The sequence below is a fragment of the Nyctereutes procyonoides genome, unplaced genomic scaffold (assembly GCF_905146905.1).
Source record: "Nyctereutes procyonoides isolate TBG_1078 unplaced genomic scaffold, NYPRO_anot_genome, whole genome shotgun sequence".
NCBI lineage: Eukaryota > Metazoa > Chordata > Mammalia > Carnivora > Canidae > Nyctereutes > Nyctereutes procyonoides.
In genome coordinates, this window is record NW_026575131.1 from 42,782,472 (window position 1) to 42,804,119 (window position 21,648).

A 21,648-nucleotide genomic window follows, 5' to 3' on the forward strand; every position below is an offset into this window, starting at 1 on the left:
TGTCCCTCAGGCTCAAGGTCCTTCCATGGGCAACTGCATGCATAATATCATCCCTTGATCATTTAAGTGAAGGATTCCTCACTGTGTTCCCAAGACTTTGCCAAGTCTCAGGTAAACGGGAAATCTACACCTTTTCCCCACACTTTTCAACAGCCATGGGACATTCATAAACTTCCCTAAGCAGAAGGCAAGGGGCCTTACATTCACAGAAGTGGAGATAAAATTGAAAGATAAAGCCCTGGCACCTATATTTGGGTAGGATTAAATGGTTGAGAAATTCTTACCAGGGGTCATGGCTCTGCTGCCTCTGTTACTAGGCAAGACCCTTTACTTTTCTGAACTGTCTTTCCTCATCTGAAAATACTGTTTCCTCCTAGCTCTTATTTTGTCTGAATTGAAACTTATTTAGATTATTTTCATGTTACCATATTGGCCATTTAACTTAACAAACGTGTGTTCATCGCTGTGCCTCTTTTTCTAAAGCCATCATCCCTTCATAAATTGTACAGGATGTATCTGCTACCACCTTGTTCTAGCAATGGAAGTTTCACGTTTACTTTTTAAGGCACTGAGCTCACTTCTTGGGACAACTCCTAAGCCAGGAACATAATGTGGTATATGCTTTATGTTGAATTAAAATGAATGTGACAAGAAATGAAAAGAAAAATGAAATTCTCAAAACCAGAATAGGATTTACCGCCCCCTGTACCAGAAGAGTTCACACCTGCTTTCTGGTTTTTCTCCTGAAAACATATTTGTGCTAGTTTCATCATGGACTCCAACTTCAGATGCCTCCACCCAGTCCTCTGAGGATCCGGACACCTGACCTTGGCTCCCAATCTCCCCATCCATAAATGAAGCAGGTAGAACCTGGACCATAAAACCCTTTCTAGAAATTTAGGTCCCAATTGGGACCCATTTTAAGTTGCACTGTGTAGTGGCCAAAATCAACACAATCCCCAAAAGCATGATCTAAGTTGGCTTATGTATTCATGAGTCAGGACTAAGTAATGCCAAATAGTCTCTCCCGAGTATTCAGTCTCCCAGAACCTCAGGAAGCTCCCCCACTCTGTGGTCCTTCTTATCGTGCCAAACTCACTTTTTAGCTTATTCATTCCCTTGTCAGTGTGTCTGGCTTATGCTTCTGTGTTCTGAGCCTGCTGAAACGCCCACTCTACGGCTTTCCCCCACCCAGCCCCAAGTCCCTGGTACTTGCAATAATCTGTTTCATCCTCTTCTAGGACAGTCTCTTTCTTTCCTTCCTTCTTCTTTCCTTTCTGCTTTTTTTGGACAGAAGATTGACAAAGAAAATTCTAACATATTTAGTATGCAACATGATAACTGGATATACATGTGTTGTAAAAGGATTATCCTCAGGGTGCCTGAGTGGCTCAGTTGGTTAAGCCTCTGCCTTCAGCTCAGGTCATGACTTCTGCTGCTCCCCCTGCTTGTCCTCCCTCTCTCTCTGTTGTGCTCTCTCAAATAAATAAAATCTTTTTTTTTTTTTCAAAAAAGCCCTTGTCTTAAAAAAAAAAAAAAAACTCCCTCATTGTGTTCATTAACACAGCCATCCCCATCATCACCTCACATATTTACTTTTCCTTTTTAAATTTCTTTTTTTTATGATGAGAACACATAAGCTCTACTCCTAAATTTTAATTATCCATTACAGTGTTATCAACTACAGTCACGTTATACAGATCATCGGAACTTATTCATTTTGTAAATGAAAGTTTGTACCTTTTTGCCAGCGTCTTATTTCCCCCACCTCAAAGCCCCTGGCAATCACTTTTCTATTCTGTTTCTATGAATTTGACTTTTTTTTTTCCTAATTCCACACATGAGCGATACCATGCCATATCTGTCTTTCTTTTGTGGCTTATTTTGCTCAGCATACATGGCTCCATCCATGTTGTCCCAAATGGCAAGAATCTTATTTTTATGGTTGCATGATATTCCAGTGTATGTGTGTGTATACACACACTCTATCTTCTTTATGACTTAGTGACAGATAGGGCATGGAAAGATAAGGGAAAGGCCCCAGGGTTGGGCTCCCATAAATCCCAAGGACACTGAGATGCAACAGAGATAAGGCAATAAAAACAGATAAGGAAGTACATCTGGCCCCTGCCTCCAAAATACTAGGAAGTATCTTCCCATCACGTAATCACCAAGACTCAAAACAAAATCTCAAGGCTATCAACTCCTTAATCAGGTTTTCTATAAAAGGCCAGCCAAAAAAGCCCTCAGCAGCAACCCTGTCCGGACCCTCCTCACTTCTGACGGCCTTCTCTGTATCTTTACTTAATAAACTCCTACAGCTTTACACACTCTCCTTTGTCCACGAGATTCATTCTTCGACTGGGCGAGGCAAGGACCAAGCCTCTCCGGCTCCATTCGTCCATTCATCTGTTGGTGGACACTTGAGTTGCTTCTAGATCTTGGCTGTTATGAATAATGCTGCAGTGAACATAGGAGTGCATATGTCTTTTCGAATTAGTGTTTTCATTTCCTTTGGTTAAAATAACCAGTAGTGGAATTACTGGCTCCTAGAGTTCCGTTTTTAGCTTTTTGAGTAACCTCCATACTGTTTTCCACTGTACCAGTTTACGTCCCCACCAACAGTGAAGGAGGGTTCTTTTTCTCCACATCTTCTCCACCTTTGTTGTTTCTGAGTTTAGCCATTCCGATAGGTGTCAGGTGGCGGTGTGGTTTTGATTTGCATTTCCACGATGATTCAGGACAGTGTTTCTTCAAGAGGGGTCCCCGACTGGTGGGTGATAAATACTGTAGATTCCAAGCACCCAAGGTACACTCCCTGATTCAGAATTCAGAATTTGGGGGGGGGGGAGGTTGAGGCCCCCCCAAGCTTCCCTGATGATTCTAAGCATAAGAGTTTGAAATTCACTGCTCCTTCACCAATTCCTTTTGGGTTTAAATTTTAAGGCTAAAGGTAGCCTTAGAGACTTTTGCCAGGAGTATAAGAGGAAAAAAGAAAAAAAGCGGCGCAGAGGGAGGACACTCAAAACTCTACCGGGGCACGTGCAGCGCGGGAGATGAGGCCCATCCACGCGGGTCCCTATCTCCAGGCACCGCTGGAGAGAGGAGCAGTCCCGGCCGCCCACGCCCAGGTCCCCCGAAACCACTGGAAAGTCGGGGAGCCAGCCGTCCAGGCCACCACCGAGGGGGTCACCAAACCCGGGAAGGGAGGGACACCCCTTCCGAGCAACGCAGACACCGAAGCTCCAGAGCGCGCCCCAACGTGGGGGGGTCCAGGCGGCCTCCCGTTACCATTGGCAACGGCGGCCGGCTCCCTAGTCGGCGTGGCGCGGGTAGGCGGGACTTCCGGCCTCTGGAAGCCAGTGCGCATGCGGCGGTCGGTAGGTCACGCGGAGCTTCCTGTCGCGTGATCTTGAGGACCAATAAAAATGCATCATTTCGGATCACGTGCCTCCGTTCCCATTAGCAACCTGAGGCTTCTAAACAAGCTGCCCTCCCGCCGCATCTTCTGCGGCCCAACCGCCCTCGGCGACCCCGGGCTCGGTGGATCTCCGCCTGGCCTCTCCCGCTCCACTGGGCTGCGACTCCCGCCGCCGCCATGGTAAGTAGCGGGCCGGGCGCCGCCGCGCGCGGAGGAGGCTCCGACCTGGGGCCGTGGGAGGGCGTGGCTGCAGCCGGGCGGAGCCCGCTCCTGGGCAGTCCTGGCCGGCCGCAGCCCCTCCGGCTCCTAGCAGCCTCTCCCCGCCGCGTCGTGTCGTTCCTCGCTCCTGCCTGGGCCGGCCGGCCCGAGTCTCACCTCGAAGATGGCTGGTGGAGGGAGCTGGAGGGAACGGCCACCGGCAGAAGGCGCAGGGCGGAATTCTCATTCCGTTCCGAAAACTCCCAAGTTTTTACACACACATACACACACACACACACACACACACACACACACACACACACACACCCTTTGGCAGCATGAACAGTTACGTATCATAACGGATTGAGGAGGGAGAACGTGATGGAATCCGGCTGTCAGATGCGAGGGCGACTATAAGAATCCACGCCATCCGCTTTACAGCCCAAGAAACTTGGGCGAGCCTTCTTTTGTTTTGACCTGTTCCGAAAAGGCCAGTTGTCCCATATGCTAAAACGCCTCCGTTCATCTTTCCAGCAGATGTAGAATGGCAGCTTAAATAGCAGCCCTACTTAACCAGTGCATAGTGTTCAGAAGAAGGACTGAAGCCAGAGTTGGGGGCACCACTGACATGGGCCACTGAAATACACCGGCAATGAAACGAATGGAACATTGTGGGTCAGCTATATTTAAAAAAATATATTTTTAAAATAAATAAAAGCTCTCAGATGATCATTTTTTAAAAAGAAAGAAAGAAAAGGCGCAGTTGGTTAAGCATCTGCCTTCAGCTTGGGTCATGATCTTGGGGTCCTGGGATTGAACCCCACATTAGGCTCCCTGCTCAGTGGGGAGCCTTCTTCTCTTCTCCCTCTGCTGCTCCCCCCCCCCCGCTTGTGCTTTCTTTCTCTGTCAAATAAATCAATAAAATATTTTTTAAAAAAGAAAAAAGTTACTGGGGAGCTTTGCAAAAGCAATTTGAGTTGCATATGGGTTTAAAGAGTAGGAGATAGCATGAGGATAGGAAAGTGGAAGGGGGGGATCCCTGGGTGGCACAGCAGTTTGGCCCAGGGCACGATCCTGGAGACCCAGGATCGAGTCCCACGTCGGGCTCCCGGTGCATGAAGCCTGCTTCTCCCTCTGCCTGTGTCTCTGCCTCTCTCTCTCTCTCTGTGTGACTATCATAAATAAATTTTTAAAAAATTAAAAAAAAGAAAGTGGAAGGGGCCTGGAGAAACACTGGGGTAGCTAGAGGGATTCTCAGGTTTGAGGTGGTTTTTGTTTTGTTTTGTTTTGTTTGCAAGAATGAGGTTTATCTTTATGGTCTTCCCTATAGTCTGAAGGAAAAAGAAACTTGTAGAATGTTGAGAGGGGAGAATAATTGGTTAGGCAAGTCCTCCAGGAGTTTGGAAGAGAACCCATTAAGGCCCAATGAAGAAGAAGTGACCTTCGAAAGGAGGTCTTTAAGTTCATTTGTCAGCAGGTGTCTGTTGCTTGTGAGGCACTGTGCTTAGTTAGTACTGGGAACGGGGTACCTCAGGGAACCGGGTGGGCAAGGTCCTGGCCTTTAGAGACATATGTCCTAAGGAAATTGAGACTGCAGGGAGGAAGTGTGTGGATGCAGAAAAGCCCCCAAGAACATCTTGGGAGCTGAAGGAGATCAGGCCCGGTGGCCTTACTGTTGGCAGTTGTGTTAGTGTTAGTGTTGGTGTTGAGACAACCCGACCCCGTGCACCCATAGTGACAAGCCTGAAAAAAAGAGGCTCGGAAGCTAGACCTAGTAAGCCTATAAGATATGATAGATCATTATTCTTAAAATAAAGATCATTCCTGACTCATTTAGTCCCTGCATTAGGTGTTCAGTTGTATAATATACTTTTCAGCATAGCTATAAGATGAAAACTTCATTAATCTCTAGCTCGTAGTTGTCAAGCTCTCATCTGGTTTAAAATAAAGACCCAATTAATAACTATTTCAAAACCAAATATATTTTTTTTAAAGCTGTATCAGCTAGGATAAGGTTAAGTTGGTGTAGTAGATATCCAAAAAACAGTGGCTTAAAGAACACAGAAGGGTATTTCTCTCAGGTAACGGCCATCTCTCTACTCATCTGAAGTCTGTAGGTCAATGCTGCTCCACAGGATCAGTCAGGGATATAGATCCCTTTCATCCTGCTGTCTGTCGAACCCTTAGGGAATTATCCTCTTCAAGGTTCAGCAAAGTTACCACCCCTCCAGGTAACAGAGAAATAGGTGTGACAAAGACATGGCCACATCCTAAGGCTCGGGCTTTGGAGATGGCCCACATCTCTTCTGCTCACATCCATTACTGATCAGTAGTCATGTGGCCACACCTAGCTGCAGGAAGGGCTGGGAAGTATAGTTGGGCAGCCATTTAACTGGGAAGAAGGGAAGAACAGGATCTGGTGAACATCTAGCAATCACTACCACTGGACATCTTGTATATTTTCATTGTTAGTTGCTTCATCACATCTTAAAGACTAACGATTCTTTCTCTCTCTTTTAGGCAGAGTTGGGCCTAAATGAGCACCATCAAAATGAAGTTATCAATTACATGCGATTTGCTCGTTCAAAAAGAGGCCTGAGACTCAAAACTGTAGATTCCTGCTTCCAAGACCTCAAGGAGAGCAGGTATCAGAGGAGCCTAAGGACACCCACGGGGAAACATGCATCCTTTCTGGGATCTGTAATGGGGATGCTGTAGCAGAGCCCATACAAACTGTTGCTGGGATTATCCTGATCAGTTACTCACTGAGAGTAGCCACATCACAGCTCATGAATATGTGAAATTCAAGAAATTGGATTATTGTGGTGGGAGCAATCTATTACCAAACATACACATATGATAATTATGAGATTGCAGAGTTTCAGAAGAACTGTCCAGAAGTAGTGAAGTACATGTACGTTAATGATTGGCTTGATGTATTAAAGATCCTAGAACTTTAATTACCTGAGTTATTAATTAAAGGATTAGAGCCATAAGGCATGGCTTTTAGTGAGAAAATCCCTACAGTTCATATTGAAGAAATCATAGCGGGGGGGAAAAAACAGTAGAAAACCGTGAAAAGCCATAACTAACAAATTGTTAGTAGATAACTAGTTTGGTTGAACCAGTCATAGAGTATAATTAAAGTCTGTAGAAAACGCAAAATACATGTTTAATCTAGAGAAAAATAGGGGAAACAAGAAAAGAAAATGACTAATCAAGAGACATCAGATTATTTGGGGATCAGACTTTGGCATGGTTAAATGCACAAGGCCTCCAGGTGAGCTACAAGTGTCATAAAGCCATGCATGACACTCAGTAGCAGACACTGTCAGCTGTCCACTGTTATCTGTTCAACCCACTAATGTAATTTGGTCAGCTGGTTTCCTAACCCCCAGCAGATGAAAGCAGCAGGTTCACTGGCCCAACTGTAAATCAGAGAAGGTACTTCAGTGCTTACTTTATACACTGAGTACCTTAAATGTTCATAATTATAAACTTGTGTTGCAAAAAAAAAAAAAAGTTCTAAGGAGATTTGGTATGTACTATTAAAGAATATAGGAAGATTGGGCAGCCTGGGTGGCTCAGCAGTTTAGCGCCGCCTTTAGCCCAGGGCGTGATCCTGGAGACCCAGGATCGAGTCCCACGTCGGGCTCCCTGCATGGAGCCTGCTTCTCCCTCTGCCTGTGTCTCTCCCTCTCTCTCTCTCTCTCTTTCCCTCTATCTGTGTGTGTGTGTGTCTCTAATGAATAAATAAATAAAATCTTAAAAAACATACAAGAAGATTGTTAATATATCGAATAAGGATTTTCATCAAAAATAGTTAAAAGTTTTGATTTTTTTTTTAGACTGGTTAAAATCTAGTTAAATGAAACTCTGAAGAGTAGTAAATCAAATACTGTCTACTTGAGACTAACTCCGATAAGACTTTGTCGCCCTTCTCTTCATCATCGTCCTTTTGGAAGAAGAGAAGCCAGGGCTGGGGCCCATTGGTCCTCACCCCCTGAGCAGCTGGGGGCAGGTGGGGCAAGGAGAGGCTTTCTCCCTGTCAAACTGCCCTTGAAAGTAGGAGCCGTGCACAGACGCTTTCCCAGGATTCAGCAGTTGGGCCTGTTGCTGAGATTGCTGGAAATGATTGTGGGGCTGAGTCATGCCCTGCGGGATGAGAGACGTGTCACCTCCCCACTCTGAGCCTACATTCCCAATTGTCACATGAGAGGATGGAAGAAGATGGCTCTGAAGTTCCCGCCCGACTCAAATGTTCTGTGGGAGAGTGGGTTTTAATGCTATTGTTGATGATAATGAGTTGACAGTGCTCAGAGGAACTTGAACTAAGTCCATTTCTTTTTCATTTGGGCCTTAGTGCTAACATCTAATTACCACTGATTTTCTTATAGCCACTTGACTCACATGAATAGTTCATACAATTATTGAAATGCTAGACAAATAAAAGAAAGAAAGGAGAAATAATACCTTCCGGGTAACTTTTGAAACTACTAAATATGGTAAGAGTAATTGTAGTAGAAATTCAAGTAAAAAAAAAATTTAAACTGAAAAACTTAAGAAAAAAGTCAAAAGTTTGGAAGTTTGGGAGGACTATTTCTGAGCATGTACCTGTTTTTAGAGAATGTGCACTCCCACCATTTGCTCATTTCACTAGATATCAAAAATCACCCGAGCTTCAACAAATATTAGCTGAGCTTAAATCATTTTTGGTGTGTTTTATTAATAAAGAAGATAATTCCCCAAGATATTTTTTTAAATATTTTATTTATTTATTCGTGAGAGACACAGAGAGAGAGAGAGAGGCAGAGACACAGGCCGAAGGAGAAGCAGGCTCCATGCAGGGAGCCCGACGTGGGACTCAATCCTGGGTCTCCAGGATCAGGCTCTGGGCTGAAGGCAGCACTAAACCGCTGAGCCACCCGGGCTGCCCCCAGAGAGATTTTTCACTCTAAACCCTTAAGCCCTCAATGACGTGAATGTGGGTTTTCTTAGTTTTGTTTTTATTTTGTCAATGGTCGGGGTTGTTTATCCAGAAGTCTGGGACTGTGGTTGTTTTTCAGGCTAGTGGAGGAGACCTTCACCGTAGATGAGGTCTCCGAGGTCCTGAGTGGGCTGCAGGCTGTGGTCTACAGTGAGGTGGAGTCTGAACTCATCAACACGGCCCACACCAACGTGCTACTTCTGCGGCAGCTTTTCTCACAGGCCGAGAAGTGGTACCTCAAGCTACAGACAGATATCTCTGAACTCGAAAACAGGTACTCATATTCGTACCTGCAGTTAGGACAAGAGAGGCCCAGGCATGATCTCAAAAGTTAGTGAGTGTCTCTGCCGCTTCTTTTCCTACAACTGGGGTATGAGAAGGTTTGGGAAGGTCGGTAACAAAGCATCTGATCACTGAATGAGCTCTTGAAATTCCTCATAGGCTCTTATTATTCCTGCCCATTTCTTGGTCAGCCTGATTGTATTATAATGAATCTTTAGAGATACAGGTCAACAAAGAATGAAGAGTAGGAAGCAAATGAAAATTTAATTCAAATGCCATCGATTCAGACCAGGAGGATAGGAATTTTATTTCTCAATAATTACATTTTAAATTATACACTTACCTTTAAAATAAGAAATGTAAAAAATGATTATAATCTAGACAGTATCAAAGAGCTCATTAATTAAAAAAAAAAAGTAAAATGAAATTAAAACTTAGTCTAAGAGAAACTGGGCCAGAAACCAGGCAAGCTTGACATAGCCTTGAAATAGAGCGCAGCATGCTGGCCCAGGCGGAAGGAGCTGAACAGCACAAGGTGGCAGGAAAACCAGTTTACTCCACCCGCTGCCCAGAAAACTTTGAGAAACAGACCCAGGAAGCTTAGGAGAGTGGTTACTGCCACTCCCTCTACGGGCTTTTGTGTAGTCAGTTCCCATGGACCTTTGCAGGGAAAAGGGACTATAATCAGGTGGTTGGGTCCCCGCCTTTCTTCCTTCAAAGTAGATCATATTCTTTTTCAGCAGCCATGATACTCTTTTTCATAGATAACCTGAACAAATTCAATTTTCTGAGGCCACTCTATTAAAGCCAGTTTGCCTCTCTTGAACATCCACTAGCTAATGATGGATGTATATTATGTCATAGAGCAATCTGTCTCTTACACTTCAAAAATACAGAGTTGATGACAAATTTCAGACATATTTATATGGACACCGTAGTTTAGCTCTAACAATTATATTGCATTCAGTAGGTGCAAGGTACTAGGTGCTGTAGAATATTTAAATTTGGTCCCTGTGGTCGGGATTCCAGGCCATCAGTAACTAAGTACCATTTCTGAGATGGTGAGGTTTCCTTCCTGGTGCTCTGTCCTCCCTGCCATGTTGTGGTAGATCACTACCAGTGACCTTATTCTTGTGTGTGTGTGTGGGGGGGGGGTGGTACAGATCTGTTCTAATGAATTTTTTTCATATTTTTATCTTCAAGAGAATTATTAGAACAAGTTGCAGAATTTGAAAAAGCAGAATTTACATCTTCAAATAAAAAGGTAAATTTTGGTCATTCGAAGTCCATATCTTAATAGCCAGTATTTAAAATCCTCAAGTTGCCAAGAGGATTCAGAGGTAAAATGAAAAGAGGTAAAGTCAAGGAAAAGCATTCAATTCAAGAGCAGAATTCAGTAATTACCTCATATTTTCAGGCAAAATAAGAAACACTGTGGAAGGAACTGAAAAAATGCTTCTGTCTCCTCACTTGCTCATGCACACGTGCTCTCTCACTCTTCTCTCTTTCTCTTTCTCTCTCTCTCTCTCTCTCTCTCTCTCTCTCTCTCTCTCACACACACACACACACACACACACACACACACACACACAGAATCCCCATAGTTCATCCTACTCCCTGCCATATAAACTCTTTACTCAGATGATGCACAGCATGGGCATCCATCCTGGCCTGGTCTCTCCCACTCTGTGCCTTGAGCGGGTTGCCAGAGACATCCAAGCCTTGTTTGCCTCGTCTGTCGAATGGAGACAATCCTAGTGGTGACTAGTGACCTGCTTCTCTTTTTAATCATTCTCCTTATTTGTGGTCACCACTTAACATGGCATCATGTAGACGCACCATAAATGCTCCCTGGTGTCAGAGAAAAATGATGCTGAGTCCATGAACATACACATGCAAAACATTTTTCCAGTTATTCCTTTGGAATGTATTTCTAGCTAAGAAGTGTCAGGGTCAGAGGGCATGGATTCACCTGTTTTAACACGTATCGCTGAACTGCTAGAGTATTTTGCCTAGCCAAGCTCCTCTTCACCTGCAATGTAGCCGCACTGTGGCAGCTTTCCCTGGCTTGGGTTCATGAGGAAGTCTGTTTCACACCCCATACATTAAAATTCCTGTCCCTAGAGGCTGGGATCTAGATCTGCTCTGGCTTCGAGCACCTTGCCTCCTGCCTCTGTTCCCTCCTTTCCCTTCCATCTGAATTTATTTAAAAGGACATGGGAGGATGGATTCACTTGCATCTCTAATTTGTTTGGAGGTACTATGGGCCAGGCACTGTCCTAGACCCTGGGGCATTGCAGAGAACCCAACGCCAGAAGTGCCCCCATGGAGCTGGCATCCCAGTGGATATGTTTTCATACAGTGTTTTCCACTTAGAAGTACAAGTGTTGAGTGATAATCTGTGTTTTCTTCTGTGGTGAATTTGGTTTGGTTTCTTTATTTTGTGTCAGCCCATCATAGATACCATGAAGCCAAAACTTGTTCCACTTAACGACGGTGGAACCACGGAACTTCTGAACAAGGTAAACGTTGTGCTTGTTGTGAGAAAGGCAGACCCTCTAACTTAGCCCTCTCATGGCCTGCACAGCCGGAGGGTGGAGAAATTGAGGTAGGAGGTGGCTGATTCAGGCTTTGGCCCGCCAAGGGTAATCAGTCCACGGTAGTCCTTCTACTCTGTGGTTCCCATGGACCAAAAGAGGGCACCCACCTTCCAGAAAGTCTGAAGCCAGTCTTAATTGCATCTTTTCATGGTGACAGGAAGGGCATGGCGTTTTGGACAGTGTTTATTGCTGGCTATTTGAAGTTTATGATCTAAGATAGTGATAGAGTTTTTTATTAGATTTATAAAGATTAACTACCCATATGCACATATTTTTCATGACTCCTGTATTCTCAACATTGTGCTAGATGTTACTAGATTAAAAAAAAAAGCAGTGTAATGCTTAGCTTTTTGTCTCAAAAGCCTTATAGTCTCATTGAGAAGGGAGAATTAATATTCTGGAAACAGATAGGGGAATTCCAACCCGTGTGCCCCAGGGTGGCAGAGAAGACACCCTTCCGCATGGATATGAGTGGCTGAGGACAGACTTTGAGGGAAGGTGGTCCCTGAGCTGGGCTGAAGGCTAAAGACATTTAATTGTCAGAGGAAAGAAGAGAAAGGAAAAAAAAAAGAGGAAAGAAGAGGGGCATGGCAGACAGGGGAATGGGCATGGGCAGCAGTGAGAGGCAGAAGGCTGGTGTGATTTGGCACGGAGTGCAGTGCTGTCTGACTGGGCTGATATGTGTGTTGGAGCCATAGAGAGGAAGAGGACTGGGCTCAAAGCTGACTCTTAATAGGGAGCTGCTTGGAGCAAAGGCCTTTGGCCTCAGCTCAGACAGAAGCATCTAGGGGCTTGGGCATAGAGTGTGGCACTGATAAAGACCATGTTGGGGATAAGTACAGGTGGTATGTTGTGTCAGCCCGGAAAAGACCCAAGAGTTGCAAGACCAGCTAGATGAGAGGTGGCAGGGGAGGGAGACTGAGAAGAAGGCTGAGGAAAGAGGCCTGAAGGGAGCCTGAGAAACCCGAGAAGAGGCTTAGAGTCACAGGTGACTTATAGGTGTGGGGGCAGTGGGCTGGACGGGACCAGGACAGCACCGGCCACTAGGGAATGCAGGTGTCTGAGCTGTTGTTATGTCATTTAAATTTAATTTTACAATTAAATTTTTGAGTGAAACACTTCCAAGTATTAAAAACACTGTAGTTAAAATAATAAACCTCGAATTTACTCACGAAGGAAATTTCAAGACTTCAAGAAGAGAACGAGAAATTGAAGTCAAGGCTGAAGACCATTGAAATACAGGTAACTGAGAAATACTTTAACAAAAGTATTGAAAGAGTTGCTTACAGACTGAATACTGAATGTATGTTGTTTAAATCTGTTTATAGGCAACGCAAGCATTAGATGAGAAGTCAAAGCTAGAAAGAGCACTACAGGATTTACAGCTTGACCAAGGAAATACAAAGGTGAAAGAAGTTTTGAATGTAGTCGATAATACTGTAAGAATTCTGTGATGGTGGGTAACTGCACTCATCACAGGGATCCCTTTGTATGGCACAGAAATACAGAGTCACTAGGATGGACACCTGAAAAGATAGAGTGTGGCATGTCAATTATATTTCAAGTTTTTTTAAAAGGTGGAATAAGTTTTAGCTATCTTTTTCATGTTTTTCAAGTAAAATAAAGGTATAAACTTGAAGTGTTGGGGCACCTGGGTGTCTCAGACAGTCAGGTGTCCAACTCTTGACCTCGCTCAGGTCTTGATCTCAGGGTCATGAGTTCAAGGCCTACATTGGGCTCTGCATTGGAGAGCCCTTGTGGAGCTACTTTAAAAAAAAAAAGAAAAAGGAGAAGTCTTAATTACTGTTCATTATGCCCCTTGTCTTCGCCCCTCCCTGAGAGGGATGCCACTGTTGTCCATCTAATCCCCCTCCAGGAAAGGCCAGGGAGGGAGGCGGCTACAGGGACAGGTAGACAGCTCACATGCTTCACCTGTCCCAAGAGACCACTAGCACATAAGATGTTCTGAAGTTTATCTGTTTTCAAGTTCTTACCCCTTTGGTTTTGACATTCCAATTATAATGGGGGAAAGGAAACGAAGAAAGAAGGAGTTTTTAGCTAATTGGATTTGTGTTCAGTTTTATTATACAGAATTTATTATTAAGTTGGCTTTTGGTGAGTATGACAAAATAGAATGAACTTACCGGCTATGCATCTTCAAATCCACGTACGTCTGGTGGTATTCGTGTAATGCGCTGAAATCCAGGGCTGGGTCACCAGGCCTGTCTGAGCAGTTGGCTGAGTAGCACTCCACCTGTGGGAAGCTATCATGTCTGCAATTCTGTTCCTTGTGGCCTTTCCACTGATGCTAGATACTATGACAGATTTCACATCAGCCAGACTGGAAGAGTGAATTTTCAATGCAGCATTGGCTTTTCTAGTGGTACTGTCTTTGCAAATGTCTGTTAAACAGTCCCCAGACTTACTTAATTAGACTTTTATTGTTACATGTCTTTATGGAAAAATTGTATGGAAAATTTTAATATACAAGAGGAGAGGGAATAGCGTAACACACCCCTGGTACTCATCACTCAGCTTTGCTGATCAGCAAGGCTTAGCCAATCTGGTTTCCTGTTTACCTCTACTTCTCCCTTTCTATCATGTTGGTTTTTTTTTTTTTTTTTTAGGTTTTATTTATTTACTCATGAGAGAGAGAGAGAGAGAGGGAGAGGCAGAGACATAGGCAGAGGGAGAAGCAGGCTCCATGCAGGGAGCCTGATGTGGAACTCGATCCCAGGACCCCAGGATCATACTCTAAGCCAAAGGCAGATGCTCAACCCCTGAGCTACCCAGGCATCCCCCATCTTGTTTTTTGAAGTAAATCGCAGACATTACATCATTTCATCTATAGGTATTTTTTAAATAGGAGGATGATTCTTAGATGGCTAAAAAAAAACAAAGGAAAATAAATATGATTTTCAATCATACATAAAGGACCATAGATTTATAAAACACAGAGTTACACACTCCAAAAACAGCTTTATAGTTTCTCAAAAGTTAAACAGTTGCAAACATTTTTGGATGATGAATTTGATTTAAAAGCCATTTTGGTCTTTGTTCCAATTTTACTTTTCAGATTTTGGCAAAAGTAAAATGTATACATGCTTTCACTAGCTGCAATGAAGTAAAATCTTTTTAAAAGACCAGATTTTAAAAATAAGTGATGGGCAGCCCTGGTGGCTCAGCAGTTTAGCACCGCCTTCAGCCCAAGGCCTGATCCTGGGGCCCCGGGATCGAGTCCTGCGTCTGGCTCCCTGCATGGAGCCTGCTCCTCCCTCTGCCTGTTTCTCTGCCTCAATCTCTCTCTCTTTCTCTCTCTCTCTCTCTCTCTCTCTCTCTGTCTCTCATGAAAAAATAAATCTTTAAAAATAAAAAATAAGGAATTTTGTCAGTAGAACTGCTTCATTTTCGTATTTAGCAATTTGACCATTTTCCTATTTAGTATGTATTACTTTTTTCTATTACATATTACCTAGTTAAAAATATGATCTGGCTGTTTTTATTCTGACAGTGTGTGCAAACATGCATACCACATTAATACAAAAAAAAAAAAAAAGCTTAAAATCTTACAAACTTACCAAACCATATAATCAGTAAGCAATGATTTGGCTCTCTTAATGTAAATAGTGACTAAGGCTAGGTCTATTAAATTTTTGATAACAAACTATATCAGGTTTATTATTTTTCTGTCTACATCATTCAGAATTCTTCACTAGAATTTTTTTTTAACACGACTTCAAAAACAAAACTTGTTTGCCATCCCTACTCTGGGACACACAACCTTGTAAATTTAGGATCTCACCTTTCTCCTATTCCTCTTTGGAATTCCAGCAATTCATAAATGATATCTTACATATTTGGAGATCGGTGACCACTGAGCGTCTGCCGCGTGCAGCACACCATGCAGGACGGCCAGGGGAGAGCGGGGGATGCCAACCCCCTCCCCTCTAGGAGCAGGAGCTTCCCCCAGCTGGCAGAGGAAACCGGGGCGCACAGCAGAACACCTGCTTTCATGTCCCGATGTTGAACCACTGTTGTAAAACAGCTCCTAGCCAGGATGCCAACAAGAAATTATGTCAGTGCATGTATCTTTCATAGGATTTTATAAAAGCCCAAGACTTGAATGACTTGGAAAACACAGTTGCTGCTTTGAAGAGTGAGTTTCAGAAGACACTTAACGACAAGACAGAAAGTCAGAAGTCCCTGGAGGAGAATCTGGTGACAGCCAAGCATGACCTACTCAGGGTTCAGGAGCAGCTGAGCATGGCTGAAAAGGTCAGATCTGTGTGTGTGTGTCCACCCAGCTGAGGAACAAGTGTAATTCAGGGACATGTTGGAGGTCAGCTACAGATTTGCCTTATTTTTTTCTCAGAGTATTAGCCAGTACGTGTTAGAGATGTATCATTTCTAGGCATTGAGATTCTTCGTTTTGGGCGAGATCTAGGATAATAAAAAATCCCCACTCCTTCCTATGAATGGTAAAAGCCTCCTCCGCGGATAGCTTCCATGAGCTGCCCTGCACCCCCCATGTTGCCCGTCCCTCTTACAGCCTGGCACAGGGATGGGTGACTTCTCTTTTTCTATCCCTTGTTCTTAATTTCTATGAAATAATGTTAGAAAACTGTGTTCTGCAGTTTAGGGATTAAATTCTCAAGCATATTGGAGCTAAAATGTAACTGAATGAGAAAATCCTCCTCCTAGAGTACTGGCACCACTGGGATATGGGGGAAAGATCATGTTTATTTCACCTAAGAAGTAGTTTACTGTTTCAAACAGATTTCTCATGTCTAGGGCATAATATGTTCCGGTCATATGCTAATGTTGTATTTATATACTGACAGTGTTGCTCTTTTATTGACTTCTCCTTTGAAGCAATGTATTTTTAAAATTTGCATAGCCTTAATTTTGTATAAGTAAATTTTAAAAAGAAATCAGAAAATAATAATAGAAATGAGAAAATAATATAAAATATTAGCAAAATTAGAGCAAAGTGTACACGCTTATGAGATGTGCTACTTCTCTGCACTGTTCCGTAGTAACTGACTGACACTTTTCACTGTGCAGGAATTAGAAAAGAAATTCCAACAAACAGCAGCTTTTCGAAACATGAAAGAGATTCTCACCAGGAAGAATGACCAAATCAAAGACCTGAGGAGAAGACTGGCCAAGTAAGCCTTGCTGACTGTTGGATTTGCCTCGCTGCCAGGTTGACGTGTGTTCTTCATTAAATCTCAGTATGTGTCCGGGGAGATCAGGCCAGTGGGTACTTGCTGTCATTTAGTCTAGAAGCCTGCATTTGAGGAGAGCAGAGGAGCTTTGGCCAGGCCTTTTCCATCCTGCCCACAAGGGTTTCAGTTGGGTTCAGCTAGGACTTAGGCACACACAGCTACACTAGGCTCCTCTTGGCAACAGATCCTTTTAAGCAGGATATCAGGAGGGAAGCCCAGCAAACTTATAGGGCATCCCTGGGCATTTTTCCTCAGGAGTGTCCTTGTAGGAGCCTAAGACCTGGTCATCTGGTGCCTGCCCTCAGTGACAGTTTAGGTGCTAGAGAATGCGGTCCTTGTGGCTGGGTACTGTAGAGTGTGGCTTAGCAGCCCATGCTCTACATAGAACCAGGTCCCTAGCTGCCTGCTGCCCAGGGAGGAACATGTCCAGTTACAGGAACTCGGCGCACAGTTGAAAGCCTGTAGCAGTGGGCCCACATATTCACCACTCAGCCAGTCTTCCCAGCCCGCATGGACTCTGCTGCTCAGCCTCATTTCTGACCTCCACGGTTTGGTCTGGAAACCCAGCTGCCATTTTACCTTTATGAGGGCTCCAGGGAAACCACAAGGAAGGAAATCTCAGATCCAGTTCGTCTTTAGAGAAGGGGCTTTGTTGACCCAGTCCTCACATAGGCCTTTCAGCACTTCGCATCTGACAACTTGGTTGATGACCGAGTTTCTATTGTTCTGAGCTGTCATGGATCTAAGTGCCAGATCCAGAGATGTGGAGCCCGAAGGTGTCCTTTGTCCACCCTGCAGCAGGAGTCCCCTTGTATGGTCGTGACTGTCTCTAACTTCCACCACAGGTTTCAAGGAAACTCATTGGGTAACACTGACAGCATCAAAAAGTATCATGATATCATTTATGTTCTTTTTTTAAGATTTTATTTATTTATTCATGAGAGACACACAGAGAGAGAGAGAGGCAGAGACACAGGCAGAGGGAGAAGCAGGTCCCTGTGAGGAGCCTGATGCGGGACTCGATCCCCAGGCCCCAGGATCACACCTTGAGCCAAAGGCAGACCCTCAACCGCTGACCTACCCAGGTGCCCCTGTTTACAGTCTTAACTGGAGTATTAATCTCTTTCCAGGTACGAACCTGAAGATTAAAACTCAAAGAAGATCTCTTCTGGAAGCTGCCACACGTGAAAGTACAAGCTGTTTCACACCTCAGGCATGTATTTTGAAGCAGTTTGTTAATCTTCCCTCTCTTTATTTTTCTAATATATAGACTTTGCTTCAAATATTTAGAACTAGACTTCCTATTTTAGTTATGTAATTGAGAAGAGGGGACCTTCTGACTGATTCTGGCCAGACGTCCTCTGCCGAGTGCTCCAGAGTTTTAGTTTCAATGCAATGAGAATTCTTTATAGTAAAAAAGATGTTTAGAGTGGGAAGAAGAGCCTTGGCCTTTTACATTAGTAGAAAGAGTGTACACCGTTTCATTAAATGTTAAAGCTAGCATCATCTATTCTTGTGCATTCCCCCAGTGTAAAAATAAAAACAGTTATTAAAAGATAGTTATTACAAAATAAACCTTATTTTTCAAAACCAGATTCATTTTCTATGTTTCCTCATAAAAACATATGAATGCACTGAAAGTGTACATGCCAACTTTTATAGGCAGCATTTATATCCATTATAAGGAAAATTAATAGCAAACACGAGGATTCGATTAACTTCTGTCTCTCTAGCTAAATGCTGTAATTACCAGAGGATGGGGGGGGGGCATTTTTTGCAGCCAACTTATCATGAATCTGGATCACGGATGAAGAAGTCAGATCCATCCTGTACTTTACAGTTGAGAAGGTACCAAGAGTGAGAATAAATATAATCTTTATACTTCCATGTTCCAGAATATTCTCTTAAATTACGTGTTAAGGGGCAGCCTGGGTGGCTCAGCGGTTTAGCACCACCTTCAGCCCAGGGCATGATCCTGGAGACCCGGGATCGAGTCCTACGTTGGGCTCCCTGTGTGGGGCCTGCTTCTCCCTCTGCCTGTGTCTCTGCCTCTCTCTCTCTCTGTCTCTCATGAATAAATAAAATCTTTTTTAAAAAATTACATGTTAAATAACACTTTGGGGTGCTTGGGTCTTTCAGTTGGTTAAGCATATGCCTTCAGCTCAGGTCATGATCCTGGGGTCCTAGGATCGAGCCTCACATTGGGCTCCCTGCTCTGGGGGAGCCTGCCTTTCCTCCCCCACCCCCACCCCCATCCCACTCATGCTATCTCTCACTATCTTTCTCTCTCTTAATTAAATAAAAATTAAAAAACAAAAATAACACTTTAAGGTGACTTATATTCAACATAAAATCAGTTATCAGACCTAAGATTCAATTGGTGCAGGTGCATATAAATAAATAAACATAAATGTAAAATGTACCCCATTTTCAAGGGGTACTGATTATATTTCTATTGGTTCTGCTTTTTCTTGAGTGATTTTGGATAAGTCATTAGAAATGAGGCCTCAATCTCTGCAGCCATGTAATGCATCGGTATGCCGTAAGGATGAATAAGGTCCACAAAACAGTAATGCATCAGAAAGGACTGACTTTTATCACATCACTTAGTAACTGTTCACATTTCCAGAAGCAGAGTGTCACACCCTGAGTGCTGCCTGCTTAGAGAGTTCATCCCACTTGCACAAATGAAGATTTTGTTCACCAGGAAGTGTTTACTGATCAGATGATAAGGCTCATTATTATTTTTATTCAAGCTTTTAATACTAGCCTTGAATTTGTTGTCTTTCTTAGAGGCTTTATGTTACAATATCAGAGGAACAAGTGATAAAGGGTAAAACAGACAATGTCCCCCCAAAAGGACACAGAAGACAGTCTGGAAAAGATGAAAAGAGTCTGAGGAGGGAGGGGAGATCAAACCAGCCAGCATTTATCACATATCCTCTCCCAAATCCCTCTCACTGCTCAGGTCACTCATTCTCTGTTCCTTCTAGAGCTGTCACCCACCTAGTTCTTTAGCCCCAGATGGATATTCTCTCCAAAAATCTCTTCCATTACTTAAGGACCAGGTATTGCACACAATTCAGAAATAGAATATGCTGGTATATCCATCAGAGACTATCCCCTCATTCCCGCCCTGCAGCTTTCTGAACTTGATGCCCACGGGGAAGGAGGAAGTGTTGGGAAACCTGTATCGCTAAATAGAATTTCAACTTGTTTTTTGGTAGCAACTCTGACATATTTGGTAGAGTGTGTTCCAGTTCAATAAAAAATTTGGAACTGTTTCTGGAACCTTAAAACTTAACTATGCCCCATGTGAAGATAAATAAATATGCTATCCTTTGACATAAATCAACATGATTTATCAACATCTGAATACTTTGTTCTCTGCTTTTGCCCCTGTTTCTGTGTGTGTAACTCATGACTCTAGCAAAATGAAGTTTTAAATGTTTATTTTTTGCATATTTTCCTAGTTTTAAGATTTATCTCATTTGAATAAGAAAGCAAGCCTCTTTGGTCTGTATATTTTGGATTCCTAAGAGTATTGGCTCAAGTCTTGATTGAACTTTCACTGTGCCATTCCTGGCTGTCATGATGCACCTTTAGTTGAACTTAAAATTCTTGAGGAGAATTCAAGGCTCCTGCTAACTTATGACTCAGACCTTTTGTTGACAAAAATAAATATAAAGGGTTTTTGTTATTAATTTCTTCTCTTCCACATTTAAGCATGTATTTTTTCCTCATCATGTGGTACGTTGAGTCTCTGTTAACTAAGTGGTGATCATCTGCTTGTGTCTTTATTAGGAAAATACTGCTCTACATTGAATTGAATGTGTAATCCTGTTTCATAAAACCTTTGCTATTTGTTATTTCTGTTCTGATGAGTGAAATGGTCTGTGGAGGTGCTTACATTTTTTAAATGCTAGGTGCTTTTAGATAGAGTGGATCGCACACATTTGGCATTAATGATTTCCTTGGCTCATGTGTAAATGCTTATTATACTAAGGTTTTGCCATTAGAAGTTCAAGACCTGATCGGTCTCATGTAAGCAAGTCTTTTAAAATTAAAAGGCAAAATAGTAGTATTTAGACAATACTTTTTTTTAAGATTCTATTTATTCATGAGAGATACACAGAGAGGCAGAGACATAGGCAGACAGAGAAGCAGGCTCCCTGCGGGGACCCCGATGCAGGACTCGATCCTGGGATCCTGGGATCACACCCTGAGCCAAAGGCCAATGCTCAACCACTGAGCCGGGTGGCCTCCCTAGACAATACTATTTTTTTTTTTAAGATTTTATTTATTTACTCATAGAGGTACACACAGAGAGGCAGAGACACAGGCAGAGGGAGAAGCGGGCTCCATGCAGGGAGCCCGATGTGGGACTCAATCCCGGGTCTCCAGGATCACACCCTGGGCTGCAGGCGATGCTAAACCGCTGCACCACTGGGGCTACCCGACAATACTATTTAAATAACAATTTTCAACACCATGCAGAAAAAAAAGATTGCAATATTTTACAGATTAAAAAACATAATGCAAAATTGGAATTTGAAAATCCTTCATAATTTTTTCAAAGTAACAGTAGGATGTGAGATGGGTACAGTGTACCAGAAATCAGATGGAGGTTCCCCAACTGCCTTGCAGGGAACTGAGGAAGGGCCATGTGCTGCGGACAGACTCTTGGTCTGGAATCCTGTCCATTGGAGAATCAGAAGTGCTAGGGAGCCCAGTTGTGTAGCAGCATCCCTTACTGTGTGCTGTGGCCCACGGAGGACAGCCCCCACTGAGCTGCTCATCAGCACTAATGTTGCCTCTCTCCTTGCTTCAGCAAAGGGAGGGTTCTCCGCCCATGGGTTGGCTCTCCCATCTCGTATCCACTCCGGTGGGCCATCCCTCTGAGTCTTCTGGCTCCATCCCCACTATGCCATG

General features: G+C 43.5%; 1 protein-coding gene across 2 annotated transcripts; it reads left to right on the top strand.

Annotated features, from left to right (window-relative positions):
• Positions 1-3,471: 3,471 nt before the first annotated feature.
• Positions 3,472-18,309, top strand: LZTFL1 (leucine zipper transcription factor like 1). Of its 2 annotated transcripts, none has more exons than XR_008666901.1 (10): positions 3,472-3,601; positions 6,140-6,264; positions 8,686-8,880; positions 10,092-10,152; positions 11,339-11,410; positions 12,665-12,730; positions 12,817-12,894; positions 15,587-15,763; positions 16,553-16,722; positions 17,847-18,309. XR_008666901.1 is itself a non-coding variant. In XM_055344639.1 (10 exons), the coding sequence occupies exons 1-10, from the start codon at positions 3,599-3,601 to the stop codon at positions 17,863-17,865; spliced, it is 900 nt and encodes a 299-aa protein (XP_055200614.1). In that variant the 5' UTR covers positions 3,472-3,598; the 3' UTR covers positions 17,866-18,309. The 2 variants fall into 2 exon arrangements, 1 of the variants encoding a protein (XP_055200614.1); XM_055344639.1 differs by having other exon boundaries at positions 16,553-16,656.
• The last annotated feature ends 3,339 nt before the right edge of the window (positions 18,310-21,648 follow it).

Bases quoted from the DNA above. Each gene is read 5' to 3' on its own strand.
- LZTFL1 (XM_055344639.1), top strand. The intron at 8,881-10,091 runs GTACTCATATTC...TTTATCTTCAAG, and splicing joins ATCTCTGAACTCGAAAACAG to AGAATTATTAGAACAAGTTG. The intron at 10,153-11,338 runs GTAAATTTTGGT...ATTTTGTGTCAG, and splicing joins TTACATCTTCAAATAAAAAG to CCCATCATAGATACCATGAA.